Consider the following 19,852-nt stretch of genomic DNA (forward strand, 5'->3'; position numbering starts at 1 on the left):
CTTTGACCATTCTCTTATTCCTCACGTAAGTGTAAAATGCCTTTGTGTTTTCCCGGATTCCTTCTGCCAAGCCTTTCTCGTGCCCCCTCCTGGCTCTCCTCAGACCATTTTTGAGCTCCTTCCTTGCCTGCATGTAATCCTCTCTAGCTGAACTTGACCCTAGCTTCCTCCACCTTATGTAAGCTACCTTCTTCCTTTTCACTAGAAGCTCCACCGCTCTCGTCATCCAAGGTTCCTTAATCTTACCCCTTCTTGCCTGTCTCAGAGGGACATATTTACTCATCACTCCCAACAACTGTTCCTTAAACCGTCTATAAAGCTGCAGCATAACTTGAGTATAAGAATAGACGATACTCCTTCCAATGAAGGCAAGCATGCCATAGATCTTTATTATAATGTTACCTACCTGCGCTGCCACCTTCAGTGAGCTGTGGACCTGCACACCCAGATTCTCTGCATATCAATACTCCTGACGGTTCTGCAATTCTCTGTATAATTCCTACCTGTAGTTGACCTTCCAAAATGCATCACCTCGTTTATCCAGATGAAACGCCATCTGCCATTTTTCTGCCGATCCCTCCAACTGATCTAAATATCCACATTTCCTTTCAAGTTATTTACGTAGACCACAAATGGCAGAGGTCACAGGACTGATCCCTGTGGAATGCCAGTAGTCTCAACCCTCCATTTCGAAAAGCGTCTTTACACTGCTCCCCTATGTCTCCTATGACTAAGCCACTTCTGTATTTATCTTGCCAGCTCACCCATGATAGCACGTGACTTCACCTTTTGTACAAGTCTGCCATGAGGGACCTTGTCAAAGGCTTTACTGAAGTCCATGTAGACAGCGTCAACTGCCTTTCCCTCATCAATTATCTTTGTCACCACCTCAAAACAAAACTTCAATCAAGTTACTGAGGAATGACCTCCCCTGCACAAAACCATGCTCTTTATTGCTAATAAATCCATTTGCTTCTAAATGCATATTGATCTTGTCCCTGGAAATCTTTTCCAATAATTTTCCTATCACCGAAGTGAGGCTCACAGGCCTGTAATTTCCAGGATTATCTCTGCTACCCTTCTAAAACAATAGGACAGCATTGGCTATCTGCAATCTTCTGGGGTCTCAAGGATACAAAGATGCCTGTCAATGCTCCAGCAATTTGTTGTCTTGCCTCCCTCAATATTCTGGGATAGGTCCATCAGGACCTGGGGGCCTATCTACCTTAATATTTTTAATATGCCCAGTAACACCACCTTTTTTAACAGCAGTTTGGCTTAGAAATTTAACACTTATCGAAGTATTAAAAAGCCTTGGGATTCTCCTCAATCCTGTTTGCTAACAACTTTTCATGACCCTTTTTTGCCCTCCTAATTCTTTGTTTGAGTTCTTTCCTACTTTCTTTATACTTCCAGGGCTTCATCAGTTCCCATCTCCCTAGACCAAATGTATGCTTCCTTTTTCTTTTTGACCAAGATCGTAAGATCCCTAGCCATCCTCGGTTCATGTAACTTGCCATTTCTTTCCTTTATTCTCGCAGGAACATGCCACTCCTGAACTCTTTTCAACTACTTTTTGAAATACTCCCACATGTCCGATGTGGATTTACCCTCAAACGGCTGTCTCCAATCAAAATTCTCCAGTTCCTGCCAAAGATTTGTTGTAGTTCACCTTACCCCATTTTAATACTTTCATCGAGGACTGCTATTATCCCCATTCCTGAGTATCTTAAATCTCACTGTTATGGCCACTACTCCAAAAATGCTCCCCCACTGAAATTTCACTCACCTGACCAGGCTCATTTTGCTAAACTGGGTTCAGTTCAAACTTTCCTGGCTGGATTGTTCACAAACTGTGTCAAGAAACCCTCCTGAATGGTTTTTACAAATTTGTTGAACACTGCAAAATATGCTGGGCATTGCTATTGTTTTATTAGTGTTAATCTTAATGTTGGTTTTTGTTGTAGTGGAGAAAGTGGTGCTGGAAAAACAGAAAGCACAAAACATATCTTGAAGTATTTATCAGCAATGAGCCAACGTTCTCTTGATGTAATGGCAAAGGAAAATGTTTCCTATGTGGAGCAGGCTATTTTGGAAAGCAGGTAAGGTGCTGAATGTGCAATTGTTGTTAATTTGCGTATGTAATCGAGGTTTCATTGAGAGTTTGGAAATCCTAATGTCACTTAATTTGTTTGTGCTATAATATTTTGATACTTTTTTTTAACAACTCCTAATGTACTTTTTATAAAGCTTTTTCCTCAACCAAGCAGGACCAATTGTTCAGATGCAGAGATTTCTATATTAGACCATAGACTCCCAACAGTGTGGTAACAGGCCCTTCAGCCCAACAAGTCTTCACTGACCCTTGGAGCATTCCACCCAGACCCATATACCTATAATCCACCTAATCTACACATCCCTGAACACTAGGGGCAATTTAGCATGGCCAGTCCACCTAACTTGCACGTCTTTGGACTGTGGGAGGAAACTGGAGCTCCTGGAGGAAACCCATGCAGACACAGGGAGAATGTGCAAACTCCACACAGTCAGTGGTCCAAGGCTGGAATTGAACCTGGGTCCCTGGTGCTGTGAGGCAGTCGTGCTAACCACTGAGCCACCATGCTGCCCAAATATATTGAGTCTATTAACATTGAGTCTATTAATTTTGTCTTCTGTACCTAAGCCTTAATTCTCCAAATACCTTATACTCCTTCCTCTTCACTTTCCAGGCTGTTTCTGGTACCTTGCTGAAGTTGCCTCTTTCATATCAATACAGTACTGAAATAATGTCTTTTAAAGAGAAAGAATAATAATATAACAAGTTCAGAGTAGGAATTCCTCAAGTGGAAAGAGAAAGGACATTAGTGATTTTAATTCATAGCTTAAATAAAATACATTGGACATGGGAGCTGATGTTTGCAGCTGCAGCATGTGGGAGATGTTGGAAACCAAGATGATCCCCAGTGAATACATTTGTAGCATGTGTTTGAAGCTTGAGCAAGTTTGGATGTCAGTTCAGAAACTGGAGTCCGAGCCCTTGGCATAACATTGCATCAGGGACGGTGAGGGTTACCTGGATAATTTGCTGCAGGAGTTGCTCACACCCCTTTAACCAATTTAAATGTGGTCTGTGATCCAGGACAGGATAGTGCATTTCTAGATCAGGTTGGTATGGGGACATGAGGCACAGCTCTCAGGAGGCTGTGATGATACAAGTGTCCAGCAGTTGCCTGACAAGGTGTGATGAGGACAGCAGGGAGGATGAGTGAACTGACCATGTCACCATGATAGAGGGAGCCATTTAATTATGGGAAGAAATTTGGAACAAAGTAGTAGTAGGGGATAATATAATGAGAGTTCCAATTGTTATGTTGCCTGCTCAGTGCTAGGGTGAAGGGCATCTTGGGGCTGGAAAGGAAATTTCATATGTTATGCGGGAGATCGAGTTATCATTATCCTTGTTCATGCTAACGCTGATAGAATCAGAAAGGAGAACTGCTGAAACAACTTGAGCACTTGGGACCTTAAAGAGAAAGCAAAACCTTTATTGTAATAACCTCAGGATTTCTGTCCAAACCGTGGGAAAACTGACTCAGGATAAATAAATTTACATGTGTAAAAATTGGTTTAGAAGAATTAGGTTTCAGTTTATGTGACCCCACTATTGATATGGAAGGGAGCTGTTCCAGTTGGGTAGTTTTTGTTTGAACCATGCTTGGACCAGTGTCTTGGCAAATTGCATGACTAAACCTTCAAACTAATTAGAGAGGGTTTAGGGAAGAGGATGCATTGGCTTATAAAGCAATAGGATGTAGTGACTCTGCTGGCAGTGATATCCTGAATAGAACAGGAAAGGACAGTGCACAGGCATAAGAAAACAGCAGCACATAATGTCAGAGGGAAATAGGCTAAAAAGTCAAAATTAATGGGCCTTTACATAAATGTGCAAAGTACTCAGGAATAAATGAATTAATGGCACACACAGACATTGGTAGGTATGATCAGGATGGCGCTGTGGCTTATGGTTAGCGTTGCAGCCTCACAGCGCCAGAGACCAATGTTCGATTCCAGCCTTGGGTCACTGTGTGGAGTTTGCACGTTCTCCCTGTGTTTGCGTGGGTTTCCTCCAGGTGCTCCGGCTTCCTCCCGCAATCCAAAGATATGCAGGCTAGTGGATTGCCCGTAGTGTTCAGGGGTGTGTGGGTTATAGGGGGATGGTTATGGGTGGGATGCTGCAAGGGACAGTGTGGACTGCAGGGGACTTGTTGGGCTGAAGGGCTTGTTTCCACACAGTAGGGAATCTAATCTATGGATACTTGGTTGCAAGGAGATCACTGTTGGTAAGGTAGTATTCAGGTGTGTGTGACTTTTTGAAAGGACGGGAAAGGAAGAGTTCTGGGTAGCTTTGTTGTACCAGATCAAATATGTGCAATAACAAGAAATGACCTTGGATTACATGATGTAGAATCTACATGGATGGAATTAAGAAATAGAGAGAATAAGGTGATGGAAATATAGGCCTCCTAACATTAGATGTTCAATAGGACAGAGAAGAAATAATGAGATAATGATTGCACCAAAAATGAATGAACTTAATCAATTCGTAGACTGGGGAAAACAAATTGGCAAAGGTAGACATGAGGGATAAACTGTTGTTTTGCAATTTCTTAGAACAATATGTCATGGATCTGAATTAGGCTTCAAGCTATTTTGGATCTGGTAGCGTGTAATGAAGCAGGTTTAATAAGTTATTTCAGAGTAAAAGGTCCTCTAACAAATAGTGACCATGACATGGTAGAATTTTAGCATTCATTTGAGAGTGAAACGCTTAGGTTAGAAACAGCAGCGCTAAACTTAAATTATGGCAATCACGCAGATGAGTACTGAGTTAGTTGAAGTGGACTGGGAAATGATCTAACAGCAATGACAGTTAAGGAACAATGACAGACATGAGAAAATAGTTTATGACTCACAGCAAAGATTCATTCCTGGAGAACTCCGGGAAGGAGTTAACTGATTATAGTCAAGTAAGGAAGTTAAAGGTAGTATGAAATTGAAAGAAGAAAACTTAAAATGCAGCGAAGATTGGGGACGTTATGGAAGGTGCTAACAAGTGCAAGTTCTTGGGGATGTTACCTGGAATAGTGTGAAGTGATTCGTTTTGCAAAGGTTAATTTGAATGCAGAATATAGGGTTAATGGCAGGATTTTCAGCAGTGTGGAGGAACAGAAGGATCTTGGGGTCCATGTCCATAAATCACTTAAAGTCGCTACCCGTGTTGATAGAGTTATAAAGAAGGCATATGATGTGTTGGATTTCATTGGCAAGGGAATTGAGTTTAAGAGCCACGAGGTTTATTGGGATGCTGCCTGGATTGAGGAAAGGTTGAGGCAGCAAGGGCTTTTTTCATTGGAGCGAAGAAGGCCGAGAGGTGACTTGATAGAGATTTACAAAATGATGAGAAGCATAGATAAAGTGGATAGCCAGAGACGGTTTCCCAAGGGGAAAAGAGTGTTATGAGGGGACATAATTTTAAGGTAATTGGATGAAGGTACAGGGGAGATGTCAGAGGTAGGCTCTTCACAAAGAGAATGGTGGGCATGTGGAATGTGCTGCCGGCAGTGGTAGTGGAGTCAGATACTTTAGGGACTTTTAAGCAACTCTTGGATAGGCTCGTGGATGATAGTAAAATGTAGGGTATGCAGAGTAGTTTGATCTTCGTATGATAGGTCGGTGCAACATCATGGTCAGAAGGGCCTGTACTGTGCTGTACTGTTGTACGTTCTATGTTATCAAAGCTAACGAAGATAACAGCACAGGGGTGGCTAAGTGGTTAGCACTACAGCCGTACAGCACCAGAGCCCCAGGTTTGATTCCAGCATCAAGTGACAGTTTGAGCAGCCTCCTCTGAGTGTTCTAGTATCCTCCCCACTGTTCAATGATGTGCAGGCTGGGTGAGTTGGCTAAATTGCCTCATAGTTTCTGGGGGTGAGTGGGTGAATCGAGGTAAATGTGGAGTTATGGCAGCTTGTAAGGATGGCCGAGTGGTCTAAGGCTCCAGATGCATGGAGTATTAATCCTTGCCTTGCATGAGACTCTGGCATGGTGGCTCAGTGGTTAGCATTGCTGTCTCACAGTGCCAGTGACTCGGGTTCAATTCCAGCCTCGGGTAGCAGTCTTTGTGAAGTTTGCGCATTCTCCATCTGTCTGCGTGGGTTTTCTCCTGGTCCTCCTGTTTCCTCCCACAGTCGAAAGATGTGCAGGATAGGTGGATTGGCTGTATTAAATTGCCCATAGTGTCCAGGGATGTTTAGGTTAGGTGGGTTAGGCATGGGAAATTTAGGGGTAGGGGCATGGGCCTGGATGGGATGCTGTTCAAAGGGGTGGTGGTGTGGACTTGTTTGGCTGAATGACCTGTTTCCAGACAGTACGGGTTCTATGATCCTATGATAACAAAGATAGCAAGCATGCAACTATTCCAAAACCAGACAGTAAGAGTTTCTTTAAATGTATAAAAAGGAAAAGAAAGGCCAATGTGAAAATAGGCTTCTTGGAGAACAAAACTGAAGAAATAATGAGAACAGGAAATGGCAGACAGGTGCACAGCAATATTCATGGCAGAAGATACTAATAGCATTCCAAAAATACTAAATCGCCAAAAGTCCCAAGAGGGAATCGGAAATAAATGCCATCACCGATGGAGGAAAAGTACTAAGGAAACTCATGGGGCTAAAGACTATTGAGTGCTTTGGATCTAGGGAGTTTGGCCCCTAAAATTTTAAAGCAAGTAGATGCAGAGGTAGTGGATAGACTGGTTAATTCTTCCAAGAATCCTGAGATTCTAGAGAAGTCTCAAGACTGGATAACTTAGCAAGTGTAAGTGTTAGTCAAAAAGGGAAGGAGTGAATAAACAGGTAACCTGGTCACCGCATTATAAGAAGGATGTAGAAGCTTTGGAAAGGGTGCAGAAGAGATTTACTAGGATGTTTCCTGGTATGGAGGGAAGGTCTTAAAAGGAAAGGCTGAGGGACATGAGGCTGTTTTCGTTGGAGAGAAGAAGGTTGAGAGGTGACTTAATTGAGACATATAAAATAATCAGAGGATTAGATAGGGTGGATAGGGAGAGCCTTTTTCCTAGGATGGTGACGGCGAGCACGAGGGGGCATAGCTTTAAATTGAGGGGTGAAAGATATAGGACAGATGTCAGAGGTAGTTTCTTTACTCGGAGAGTAGTAAGGGAATGGAACGCTTTGCCTGCGACGGTAGTAGATTCGCCAACTTTAGGTACATTTAAGTTGTCATTGGACAAGCATATGGACGTACGTGGAATAGTGTAGGTTAGATGGGCTTGAGATTGGTATGACAGGCAGAACGTCGAAGGCCGAAGAGCCTGTACCGTGCTGCACTGTTCTATGTTCTATGTAACTATGGGCCAGTTAGCTTAACGGTTATCATTGGGAAAATAGTATACTTACAAGGGATATAATAAGAGTATTTAGAAATTCACAATATAATTAAACAGAGTCATGGCCTCACTGAGGGGAAATCATGTCTGATAAATTTGTTATAGTTCTTTGAGGAGGTAGCATGCAGAATAGATAAAGGAGACTATTTTATTTGGATTTCTAAAAGGTCTTTGACATACCAAAGTCACAGAAATCTACATCAAAGAAAAATTCCCTTCAGCTCATCAAGCCTGCATTGGGGAAATAAAACCAACCCCACAACTGTTCTCCAGCATTTGGCCTTGTAAGGCCTTAGAATTGCAAGTATACATTTAAGTCCTCCTTAAGTGTTACGAAGATTTCTGACTCTACCACTCTTGCAGGCCGATTCTCACCACCCTTCGGGCAATAAATGTGTTCTGTTTAAAAAGCACGTAGTTTGTAGACAGTCAGTCAGTATGGGTGTTTTATAAATTCCTACTTTAGAAATAAAAACAGTTTGACTCCAAACCAAAATACAAACCGATTCTAAACAAGACCTCACACCTAACATTGTATCAGTGATAATGGGAACTGCAGATGCTGGAGAACCCAAGACAACAAAATGTGAGGCTGGACGAACACAGCAGGCCAAGCAGCATCTCGAGCACAAAAGCTGACGTTTCGGGCCTAGACCCTTCATCAGAGAGGGGGATGGGGTGAGGGTTCTGGAATAAATAGGGAGAGAGGGGGAGGCGGACCGAAGATGGAGAGAAAAGAAGATAGGTGGAGAGAGTATAGGTGGGGAGGTAGGGAGGGGATAGGTCAGTCCAGGGAAGACGGACAGGTCAAGGAGGTGGGATGAGGTTAGTAGGTAGATGGGGGTGCGGCTTGGGGTGGGAGGAAGGGATGGGTGAGAGGAAGAACAGGTTAGGGAGGCGGAGACAGTTGGGACTGGTTTTGGGATGCAGTGGGTGGAGGGGGAAGAGCTGGGCTGGTTGTGTGGTGCAGTGGGGGGAGGGGACGAACTGGGCTGGTTTAGGGATGCAGTTGGGGAAGGGGAGATTTTGAAACTGGTGAAGTCCACATTGATACCATTAGGCTGCAGGGTTCCCAGGCGGAATATGAGTTGCTGTTCCTGCAACCTTCGGGTGGCATCATTGTGGCACTGCAGGAGGCCCAGGATGGACATGTCATCTAAAGAATGGGAGGGGGAGTGGAAATGGTTTGCGACTGGGAGGTGCAGTAGTTTGTTGCAAACTGAGCGGAGGTGTTCTGCAAAGCGGTCTCCAAGCCTCCGCTTGATTTCCCCAATGTAGAGGAAGCCACACCGCGTACAGTGGATGCAGTATACCACATTGGCAGATGTGCAGGTGAACCTCTGCTTAATGTGGAATGTCATCTTGGGGCCTGGGATAGGGGTGAGGGGGGAGGTGTGGGGGCAAGTGTAGCATTTCCTGCGGTTGCAGGGGAAGATGCCGGGTGTAGTGGCAGTGTGGAGCGAACAAGGGAGTCACGGAGAGAGTGGTCTCTCCGGAAAGCAGACAGGGGTGGGGATGGAAAAATGTCTTGGGTGGTGGGGTCGGATTGTAGATGGCGGAAGTGTCGGAGGATGATGCGTTGTATCCGGAGGTTGGTGGGGTGGTGTGTGAGAACGAGGGGGATCCTCTTTTTGGGCGGTTGTGGCGGGGGCGGGGTGTGAGGGACGTGTTGCGGGAAATACGGGAGACGCGGTCGAGGGCGTTCTCGATCACTGTGGGGGGAAAGTTGCGGTCCTTGAAGAACTTGGACATCTGGGATGTGCAGGAGTGGAATGTCTTGTCGTGGGAGCAGATGCGGCGGAGGCGGAGGAATTGGGAATAGGGGTTCGAATTTTTACAGGAGGGTGGGTGGGAGGAGGTGTATCCTAGGTAGCTGTGGGAGTCGGTGGGCTTGAAATGGAAATAGTTTCCACCACAACCCATGGCAAGATGTTCTAGACACCTACCAATCTGTGAAAAAAACAAAAGAACTGCAGATGCTGTAAATCAGGAACAAAAACAAAGTTGCTGGAAAAGCTCAGCAGGTCTGGCAGCACCTGTGCGGGAGAAAACAGAGTTAAAGTTTCAGGTCCAATGACCCTTCCTTAGAACTGGGTGTGTGTCAAAAAAACTTGCCCCTCGCTTCTCCTGTGAACTCTCCCCACTCACCTTAAATGCATATCCCTAATATAGGCATTTTAACTCTGAGAAGAAGATTCTGACTGTTAACCCTGTTATAAAACCTCAATTTTGTAGTAGTCTATCATGTCTCCCCTCAGCTTCTGCCATCCCTGTGAAAACAATGTGAGAGTTTTTCTAGAAATTCATCCTTTTCTCACCGCCTTTGCAGTTAAGTACTGACCAAGGAGATCCGTTGGGGGCTTTCTTGACTAAGAAGCTGTTAAGATTAACACATCGAACTTAGTACCTCAACAATCCCCCGACAGTCAAGAAAGGTAGCTAGTTACCTGACTTGGAAAGCATGGTAACCTGACTGCAGGGTGGTGTGCTCCAGTTGCCCCTATTGTGATGAATGAGGGCCAAAGGGTAGCCTCTGAAAAGTTATGGTCTTTATAATTGTACAAATTTATGAATTTGGAGTGGAGGGATTTGGACCAAGGGTCAGCAGAAGGGATTAGTTTAATTTGGCTTCATTTTTGGCATAACATTGTGGGCCATAGGGCCCGTTTCTGTGCTGTGCAGTTCTATGTTCTTTCTGGGCCCAACACAAGGGTCTTGAAGAAACTGACTTTCCTGCTCCTCCGATGCATTCTGACCTGCTGTACTTTTCCAGTTCCACATTTTATTAGCTCTGACGTCCAGCATCTGCAATCCTTATTGTCTCCAAGTCATTGAACACCTTATCATTTCCCTCTTCTGTCACCTTCAGGGAGAGGAAAATTCCTCTGTTGAAATTGTACATGAAAAGTGCTCTGTTAGAAACACAAGACCTTGCATCTTAAGCACGAAATTAACCAAAAGAAAATGAGCCCTTCAGTGGTATATTTTGGAAAATTTCTCCTCGCACATAAGTTACGTGAGGAGTCAGAGAAAATGAATGAGATTCTTAATGAGTACTTTGCGTCGGTATTCACTGAGGAGAGGGACAGGACGAATGTTGAGATTAGGGATAGATGTTTGATTACTCTAGGTCAAGTCCGCATAAGGAGGGGGGAAGTGTTGGGTGTTCTAAAAGGCATTAGGGTGGACAAGCCCACAGGTCTGGATGGGATCTGTCACAGGTTACTGAGGGAGGCGAGAGAGGAAATACCTGGGGCCTTAACAGATATCTTTGCAATATCCTTCAGCATGGGTGAGGGCCGAGAGGACTGGAGAATTGCTGATGTTGTCCCCTTGTTTAAGAAGGGAAGCAAGGCTAATCCAGGGGCGGCACGGTGGCTCAGTGGTTAGCACTGCAGCCTCACAGCGCCAGGGACCCGAGTTCGATTCATGCCTCGGGTGACTGTGTGGAGTTTGCACATTCTCCCCGTGTCTGTGTGGGTTTCCTCCGGGTGCTCTGGTTTCCTCCCACAGTCCAAAGATGTGCAGGTGAGGTGGATTGGCCATGATAAATTGCCTGTAGTGTTCAGGGATGTGTGGGTTATAGGGGGATGGGCCTGGGTGGGATGCTTCAAGGAGCAGTGTGGACTTCTTGGGCCAAAGGGCCTGTTTCCACACTGTAGGGAATCTAATTATAGACTGGTGTTCCTGACGTCAGTGGTGGGGAAGCCTCTGGAGAAGATTCTGAGGGATAGAGTCTATTTACATTTGGAAGAAAATGGGCTTATTAGTGATAGGCAGCATGGTTTTGTGCAGGGAAGGTCATGTCTTACCAACTTGATAGAATTCTTTGAAGAAGTGACAAAGTTGACAGATGAGGGAAGTGCTGAAGATGTCATACACATGGACTTCAGTAATGCTTTTAATGAGGTTCCCCGTGGTAGGCTGATGGAGAAAGTGAAGTTACATGGAGTCCAGAGTGTACTAGCTAGATGGATAGAGAACTGGCTGGCCAACAGGAGACAGAGTTGTAGTGGAAAGGAGTTTCTCAAAATGGAGAACTGTGACCAGTGGTGTTCCACAGGGATCCGTGTTGGGACCCCTGTTGTTTGTGATATACGTAAATGATCTGGACGAAGGTATAGATGGTCTAATGAGCAAGTTTGCAGATGACACTAAGATTGGTGGAGCAGCAGATAATGAAGGGGGTTGTCGGAGAATGCAACAGAATAAAGATAGATTGGAGATTTGGGCAGAGAAATGGCAGGGGGAGTTCAGTCCAGGCAAATGTGAGGTGATGCATTTTGAAATATCCAATTCAAGAGCGAACTATATGGTAAGTGTAAAAGCCCTGGAAAAATTGATGCATAGAGAGATCTGGGTGTCAGGGCCATTGTACCCTGAAGGTGGCAACGCAGGTTGATAGTGGTCAAGAAGGCATACGGCATGGTTTCATTCATCGGACGTGGTATTGAGTACAAGAGTTGGCTGGTCATGTTATAGTTGTATAGGACTTTGGTTCGGCCACATTTGGAATACTGTGTACAGTTCTGGTCACCACATTACCAAAAGGATATGGATGCTTTGGAGAGGGTGTAGAGGAGGTTCATCAGGATCTTGACTGGTATGGAGGGTGCTAACTATGAAGAGAGCTGAGTAGATTAGGATTATTTACATTAGAAAGACGGAGGTTGAAGGGTGACCTGATTTGGGTCTACAAAATAATGAGAGGTACAGACAGGGTGGATAGCAAGAAGCTTTTTCCCAGACTGGGTGAGTCAATTACTAGGGGTCACGATTTCAAGGTGAGAGGAGGAAAGTTTAAGGGAGATATGCATAGAAAGTTCTTTACCCAGAGGGTGGTGGGTGCCTGGAACGCATTGCCAGCGCAGGTGTTAGAGGCGGGCACGATTGCGTCATTTAGGATGTATCTGGACAGATACATGAATGGGCACGGAGCAGAGGGATACAGATCCATGGAAAATAGGCGACAGGTTTCGATAGAAGATCCGCATCAGCGCAGTCTTGGAGGGCCGAAGGGCCTGTTCCTGTACTGTAATTTTCTTTGTTCTCGAGGGCAACTAGGGATGGGCAAGAAATGCTGGCCGGCCAACAATGCCCACTTACCACAAAATGAATAAATATAAAAGGGTGGTGGCTCTTTGAGGGCAATTCCACATCTGACATGTTGTCGTCTTCTACAGATGAGTTGATCAGAGTTCAGGAACAACATGTTCCTGTGAGGGTAAAAGATGAGGATGGCAACATTTTAGGAATCTTGGATGGTAAAAGATATAAAACGATTGGTCAAAAAGTAAAAGGAAGCAAAGTCAAACAAGGCCCTTGAGAAATAGAAAGGAAGCAGAAAGGAACTTAAACAAGAAATTAGGAGACTTGTAGGGTACCCTGAAATGTCCTTAGCATGTAGAATCCTAAAGTATCTTATACATGTATCAAGAATACAAGGATTGCAAGAGAAAGGGCAAGTCCACTGAGAGCTACTCACCTAACAAATACTTTACATCCAGCAGAACAAGATTGATGATGGTAAGCTTCGGGAGGGGTATGTTGATATTCAAGACCATGACAGTGTTAAGAAGGAGAATGTATTGAATGTGTCGAAAAGCATTAAGTTAGAGAAGTCCCTGTGGTCTGATGAGATCACAGAAGACTGGAGAATAGTCAATTTGTTTAAAAAGGAACAGGAATAATCCAGGAAATAACAGGATGGTGAGCTTCACATCAGTAGAAAGCAAATTATTGCAGAAGATCCTAAAAGACATGGTTTACTTGAACTTGAAGAAAAATGGATTTACTAGGGGTTGTCAGCACGGCTTTATGCCATGGAGGTCACGTCTCACAAACTTGATTGAATTTTTTGAGCAAGTCACAAAAATGATTGAGGGTTAGGCAGTGGATGTTATCTGCATGGACTTATTCAAAGCATTTGACAAAGTTGTTCATGGTAGGGTGATCCAGAAAACTCGTACCATGATATTCACTGTGAGTTGGCAATTTTGGATACCAAATTGACTTCATCGTAGAAGACGGAGGGATGTTGTTGGCGGGTTTTTTTCTGACTGGAGGTCAAGAAGCAGTGGTGTTTTGCAAGAATCAGACTTTGGACCTCTATAATAATATATGTACCTGTAAATGATTTGGCTGAAAATGTAGGTAGTCCGATTAGTAAATTCCCAGATGCCATGCAAGTTCATGAAGTTGTGGATGGTGAAGAAGGCTATCGAAGGAGACAGAACAATATAGACCATTTGGAAAGTTTGGGCAGAGAAATGGCTGATGGAGGGAGGGTTTTGGATTCTTGGATAATTGGGGCTCTTTCTGGGGTAGGTGGGAGCTCTACAAGCAAGATGGTCTTCACCTGAACCAGAGGGGTACCGATATCCTGGGGGGGAAATTTGCTAAGGCTGCTCGGGTGGGTTTAAACTAATTCAGCAGGGGGATGGGCACCAAAATTGTAGTTCGACTATAGAAAAGGTTGAGAGTAGGGTGTCCGAAATAAAGTTTCAGGGAAGCAAGATGGCACCGGCAAGCAAGAAGTTGGTTTGAAGTGTGTCTACTTCAATGCCAGGAGCGTCCAGAATAAAGTTGGTGAACTTGCAGCATGGGTTGGTACCTGGGACTTCAATGTTGTGGCCATTTCAGAAACATGGATAGAGCAGGGACAGGAATGGTTGTTGCAGGTTCCGGGATTTAGATGTTTCAGTAAGAACAGAGAAGATGGTAAAAGGGGCGGAAGTGTGGCATTGTTGGTCAAGGACAGTATTACAGTTGCAGAAAGGGTGTTTGGGGACTCATCAACTGAGGTAGTATGGGCTGAGGTTAGAAACAGGAAAGGAGAGGTCGCCCCGTTGGGAGTTTTCTATAGGCCTCTGAATAGTTCCAGAGATGTAGAGGAAAGGATAGCAAAGATGATTCTCGATAGGAGTGAGAGAGACGGGGTAGTTGTCATGGGGGTTTCAACTTTCCAAATATTGACTGGGAACACTATAGTTCGAGTACAATAGATGGGTCAGTTTTTGTCCAGTGTGTAGATAGGCCAACAAGCGGCGAAGCCACATTAGATTTGGTACTGGGTAATGAGTTTGGCCAGGTGTTAGATTTGGAAGTAGGTGAGCACTTTGGTGATAGCGATCACAATTCTGTTATGTTTACTTTAGTGATGGAAAGGGATAGGTGTATACAACTGGGCAAGAGTTATAGCTGGGGGAAAGGCAATTACAATGCGATTAGGCAAGATTTAGGGAGCATAGGATGGGGAAAGAAACTTCAGGGGATGGGCACATTAGAAATGTGGAGCTTATTCAAGGAAAAGCTCCTGTGTGTCCTAGATAAGTATGTACCAGTCAGGCAGGGAGGAAGCTTGAGAGCATGGGAGCTGTGGTTTACGAAGGAGGTGGAATCTCTGGTCAAGAGGAAGAAGAAGGCTTATGTTAGGATGAGATGTGAAGGCTCAGTTAGGGCACTTGAGGGCTACGAGGTAGCCATGAAAGACCTAAAGAGAGAGCTCAGAAGAGCCAGGAGGAGACATGAGAAGTTGTTGGCGGATAGGATCAGGGTAAACCCTAAGGCTTTCTATAGGTATTTAAGGAATAAAAGAATGACCTAGTTAATAAGGTAAGGTTCATTCTAAACTTTCTCTATTGAATATAAGTTTGTTATTAATTTGTTATTATTACTTGACGTAAGCTTTCTACTTTAGTACTGAGTGGGTGTTCAGATAAGTGGGGTATGGATGCTAGGGCAGTTGCTTGCTCCTCCTGCAGAATGTGGCAGTTGGGAGACATGGCACACGTCTCCGCTGGCTACATCTGCGGGAAGTGCACCCAGCTACAGCTCCTTGAAAACAGTGTTAGGGAAATGGAGCTGGAGCTGGATGAACTACGGATCATTTGGGAGGCAGAGGGGGTAATTGGGAGGAGTTACTGGGAGTTGGTCACTCCTAATGCTCAGGACAAGGATAGATGGGTTACAGTTAGGGGGAGGAAAGGGGATCGACAGACAGTGCAGAGATCCCCTGTGGGCATTCCCCTCAGCAATAAGTATACCGTTTTGGATACTGCTGGGGGGGATGACCTACCAGAGGAAAGTCATAGTAGTCAGTTCTCTGGCACTGAGCCTGACACTCTGGCAAAGAAGGGAAGGGGGCAGAATAGAAAAGTACTCGTGGTAGGGGACTCGATAGTTAGGGGAATTGACAGGAGATTTTGTGGTCAGGATCGGGATTCCCGGAAGGTATGTTGCCTCCCTGGTGCCAGGGTCCGGGACGTCTCCGATCGGGTGTATAAGGCTCTAAAAGGGGAGGGCGAACAGCCAGAAATCGTGTTACATATTGGCACAAATGATATAGCCAGAAATAGGATTGAGGATATAAAAAGTGATTTCAGGGAGTTAGGATGGAAGCTGCGGAGCAGGACGAACAGAGTAGTGTTCTCTGGTTTACTACCAGTGCCACGAGATAGCGAGGCGAGGAACAGGGAGCGGGCGCAGCTGAACACGTGGCTACGCAGCTGGTGTAGGAGGGAGGGCTTCAGATATGTTGATAATTGGGATGCCTTCTGGGGAAGGTGGGACCTGTACAAGAAGGATGGGTTGCATCTGAACTGGAAGGGGACCAATATCCTGGGTGGAAGGTTTGCTCGAGTAGTTCGAGAAGGTTTGAACTAGTATGGCAGGGGGGTGGGAACCTGAGCTGTATACCGGAGGTGAGAGTTGATGCAGGTGAGGCAGTAGCAAGAGGTAGACCAGCTAGTGGGAAGGAACCAAGGGATCGGTTAAAGTGTGTTTGCTTTAATGCAAGGTGTATCAGGAATAAAAGTGATGAACTTAGAGCATGGATCAGTACCTGGTGCTATGATGTTGTGGCCATAACAGAGACATGGGTTTCTCATGGGCAGGAATGGTTGCTGGATGTTCCAGGGTTTAGAACATTTAAAAAGAATAGGGAGGGGGGAGAAAGAGGAGGGGGTGTAGCACTACTAATCAGAGAGGGTATCACAGCTACAGAAGCTTCTATTGTCGAGGAAGATCTGCCTACTGAGTCAGTATGGGTGGAAATTAGGAACAGCAAGGGAGTAGTCACCTTGTTAGGGGTTTACTACAGGCCCCCCAATAGCAACAGGGAGATTGAAGAAAGCATAGGTCGACAGATTTTGGAAATGTGTGGTCGCAGTAGGGTTGTTGTAATGGGTGACTTTCACTTTCCTAATATTGATTGGAACCTGCTTCGAGCAGAAGATTTGAATGGAGCTGTATTTGTAAGGTGTGTTCAGGAGGGTTTCCTAACTCAGTACGTTGACAGGCCGACGGGGGGAGAGGCCATTCTAGACTTGGTGCTCGGAAACGAGCCGGGGCAGGTATCAGATCTTGTGGTGGGAGAGCATTTAGGTGATGGTGACCATAACTGCCTCACATTTTACATAGCTATGGAGAAGGAGAGGATTAGGCAAAATGGGAGGATATTTAATTGGGGAAGAGGAAATTATGACGCGATTAGACACAAGTTAGGAAGCTTGGACTGGGAGCAATTGTTCCCTGGTAAGGGAACTATAGACATGTGGAGACTGTTTAAGGAACAGTTGTTGCGAGTGATGAGTAAATATGTCCCTCTGAGACAGGCAAGAAGGGGTAAGATAAAGGAACCTTGGATGATGAGAGCGGTGGAGCTTCTTGTGAAAAGGAAGAAGGTAGCTTACATAAGGTGGAGGAAGCTAGGGTCAAGTTCAGCTAGAGAGGATTACTCGCAGGCAAGGAAGGAGCTCAAAAAAGGTCTGAGGAGAGCCAGGAGGGGGCACGAGAAAGGCTTGGCAGAAGGAATCAGGGAAAACACAAAGGCATTTTACACTTATGTGAGGAATAAGAGCATGGTCAAAGAAAGAGTAGGGCCGATCAGGGACAGCATAGGGAACTTGTGTGTGGAGTCTGAGGAGGTAGGGGAAGGCCTAAATGAGTTTTTTGCTTCTGTCTTTACGAAAGAAACGAACTTTGTAGTGAATGAAACCTTTGAAGAGCAGGTGTGCATGCTGGAATGGATAGAGATAGACGAAGCTGATGTGCTGAAAATTTTGTCAAACATTAAGATTGACAAGTCGCCAGACCCGGACCAGATTTGTCCTTGGCTGCTTTGGGAAGCAAGAAATGAAATTGCTTCGCCACTTGTGAAGATCTTTGCATCCTCGCTCTCCACTGGTGTTGTACCTGAGGACTGGAGAGAGGCAAATGTAATTCCTCTCTTCAAGAAAGGAAATAGGGAAATCCCAGCAATTACAGACCAGTAAGTCTCACGTCTGTCGTCTGCAAGGTGTTAGAAAGGATTCTGAGGGATAGGATTTATGACCATCTGGAGGAGCATGGCTTGATCAAATACAGTCAACACGGCTTTGTGAGGGGTAGGTCATGCCTTACAAACCTTATCGAGTTTTTTGAGGATGTGACTAGAAAAGTTGATGAGGGTCGAGCTGTGGATGTGGTGTATATGGACTTCAGTAAGGCATTTGATAAGGTTCCCCACAGTAGGCTCATTCAGAAGGTCAGGAGGAATGGGATACAGGGGAACTTAGCTGCTTGGATACAGAATTGGCTGGCCAACAGAAGACAGCGAGTGGTAGTAGAAGGAAAATATTCTGCCTGGAAGTCAGTGGTGAGTGGGGTTCCACAGGGCTCTGTCCTTGGGCCTCTGCTGTTTGTAATTTTTATTAATGACTTGGATGAGGGGATTGAAGGATGGGTCAGCAAGTTTGCAGACGACACAAAGGTCGGAGGTGTCGTTGACAGTATAGAGGGCTGTTGTAGGTTGCAGCGGGACATTGACAGGATGCAGAGATGGGCTGAGAGGTGGCAGATGGGGTTCAACCTGGATAAATGCGAGGTGATGCATTTTGGAAGGTCGAATTTGAAAGCTGAGTACAGGATGAAGGATAGGATTCTTGGCAGTGTGGAGGAACAGAGGGATCTTGGTGTGCAGATACATAGATCCCTTAAAATGGCCACCCAAGTGGACAGGGTTGTTAAGAAAGCATATGGTGTTTTGGCTTTCATTAACAGGGGGATTGAGTTTAAGAGTCGTGAGATCTTGTTGCAGCTCTATAAAGCTTTGGTTAGACCGCACTTGGAATACTGCGTCCAGTTCTGGTCGCCATATTATAGGAAAGATGTGGATGCTTTGGAGAGAGTTCAGAGGAGGTTTACCAGGATGCTGCCTGGACTGGAGGGCTTATCTTATGAAGAGAGGTTGACTGAGCTTGGTCTCTTTTCATTGGAGAAAAGGAGGAGGAGAGGGGACCTAATTGAGGTATACAAGATAATGAGAGGCATAGATAGAGTTGATAGCCAGAGACTATTTCCCAGGGCAGAAATGGCTAGCACGAGGGGTCATAGTTTTAAGCTGGTTGGTGGAAAGTATAGAGGGGATGTCAGAGGCGGGTTCTTTACACAGAGAGTTGTGAGAGCATGGAATGCGTTGCCAGCAGCAGTTGTGGAAGCAAGGTCATTGGGGTCATTTAAGAGACTGCTGGACATGCATGTGGTCACAGAAGTTTGAGGGTGCATACATGAGGATCAATGGCCGGCACAGCATTGTGGGCTGAAGGGCCTGTTTTGTGCTGTACTGTTCTATGTTCTGTGTTCTATGAAAGTAAGATTAGGCCCAATCAAGGATAGTAGTGGTAAGTTGTGTGTGGAGTCAGATGAGATGGGGGAAGCGCTAAATGAATATTTTTCAACAGTATTCACTTTAGAAAACGACAATGTTTTCGAGGAGAATACTGAGATACAATCTACTAGACTTGGTGGGATTGAGGTTCACAAGGAAGAGGTTGTTGGTAAAGTGTTGGAAAAGGTTATAAGGCTTAGGATTTATAATCATCCAGAAAAGAATAAATTGATTAGGGATAGTCAGCACGGTTTTGTGAAGGGAAGGTCGTGCTTCACAAACGTTATTGAGTTCTTTGAGAAGGTGACCAAACAGGTAGATGAGAGTAAACCGGTTGATGTGGTGTTTAAGGATTTCAGCAAGGTGTTCGATAAGGTTCCCCACAATAGGCTATTGTACAAAATGCAGAGGAATGGAACTGTGGGAGATATAGCAGTTTGGATCGGAAATTAGCTTGCTGAAAGAAGACAGAGGGTGGTAGTTGATGGGAAATGTTCATCCTGGGACCAGTTACTAGTGGTGTACCGCAAGGGTTGGTGTTGGGTCCACTGCTGTTTGTCATTTTTATAAATGACCTGGATGAGGGCGTAGAAGGATGGGTTAGTAAATTTGCAGATGACACTCAGGTCGGTGGAGTTGTGGACAGTGACGAAGGATGCTGTAGGTTGCAGAGAGACATAGATAAGCTGCAGAGCTGGGCTGAGAGGTGGCAAATGGAGTTTAATGCAGACAAGTGTCAG

General features: G+C 45.1%; 1 protein-coding gene across 1 annotated transcript in view; it reads left to right on the plus strand.

The window, feature by feature from the left end:
- The window catches only part of myo10 (myosin X), a 457,994-nt gene that overhangs the window by 116,777 nt on the left and 321,365 nt on the right, over window positions 1-19,852 (plus strand). Inside the window, exon 5 of the mRNA XM_059653796.1 lies at window positions 1,968-2,102. Coding sequence (XP_059509779.1) covers window positions 1,968-2,102 — 135 coding nt within the window. The remainder of the gene's footprint in view (window positions 1-1,967; window positions 2,103-19,852) is intronic.

This window comes from Stegostoma tigrinum, chromosome 2 (genome assembly GCF_030684315.1).
Source record: "Stegostoma tigrinum isolate sSteTig4 chromosome 2, sSteTig4.hap1, whole genome shotgun sequence".
Taxonomy (NCBI): domain Eukaryota; kingdom Metazoa; phylum Chordata; class Chondrichthyes; order Orectolobiformes; family Stegostomatidae; genus Stegostoma; species Stegostoma tigrinum.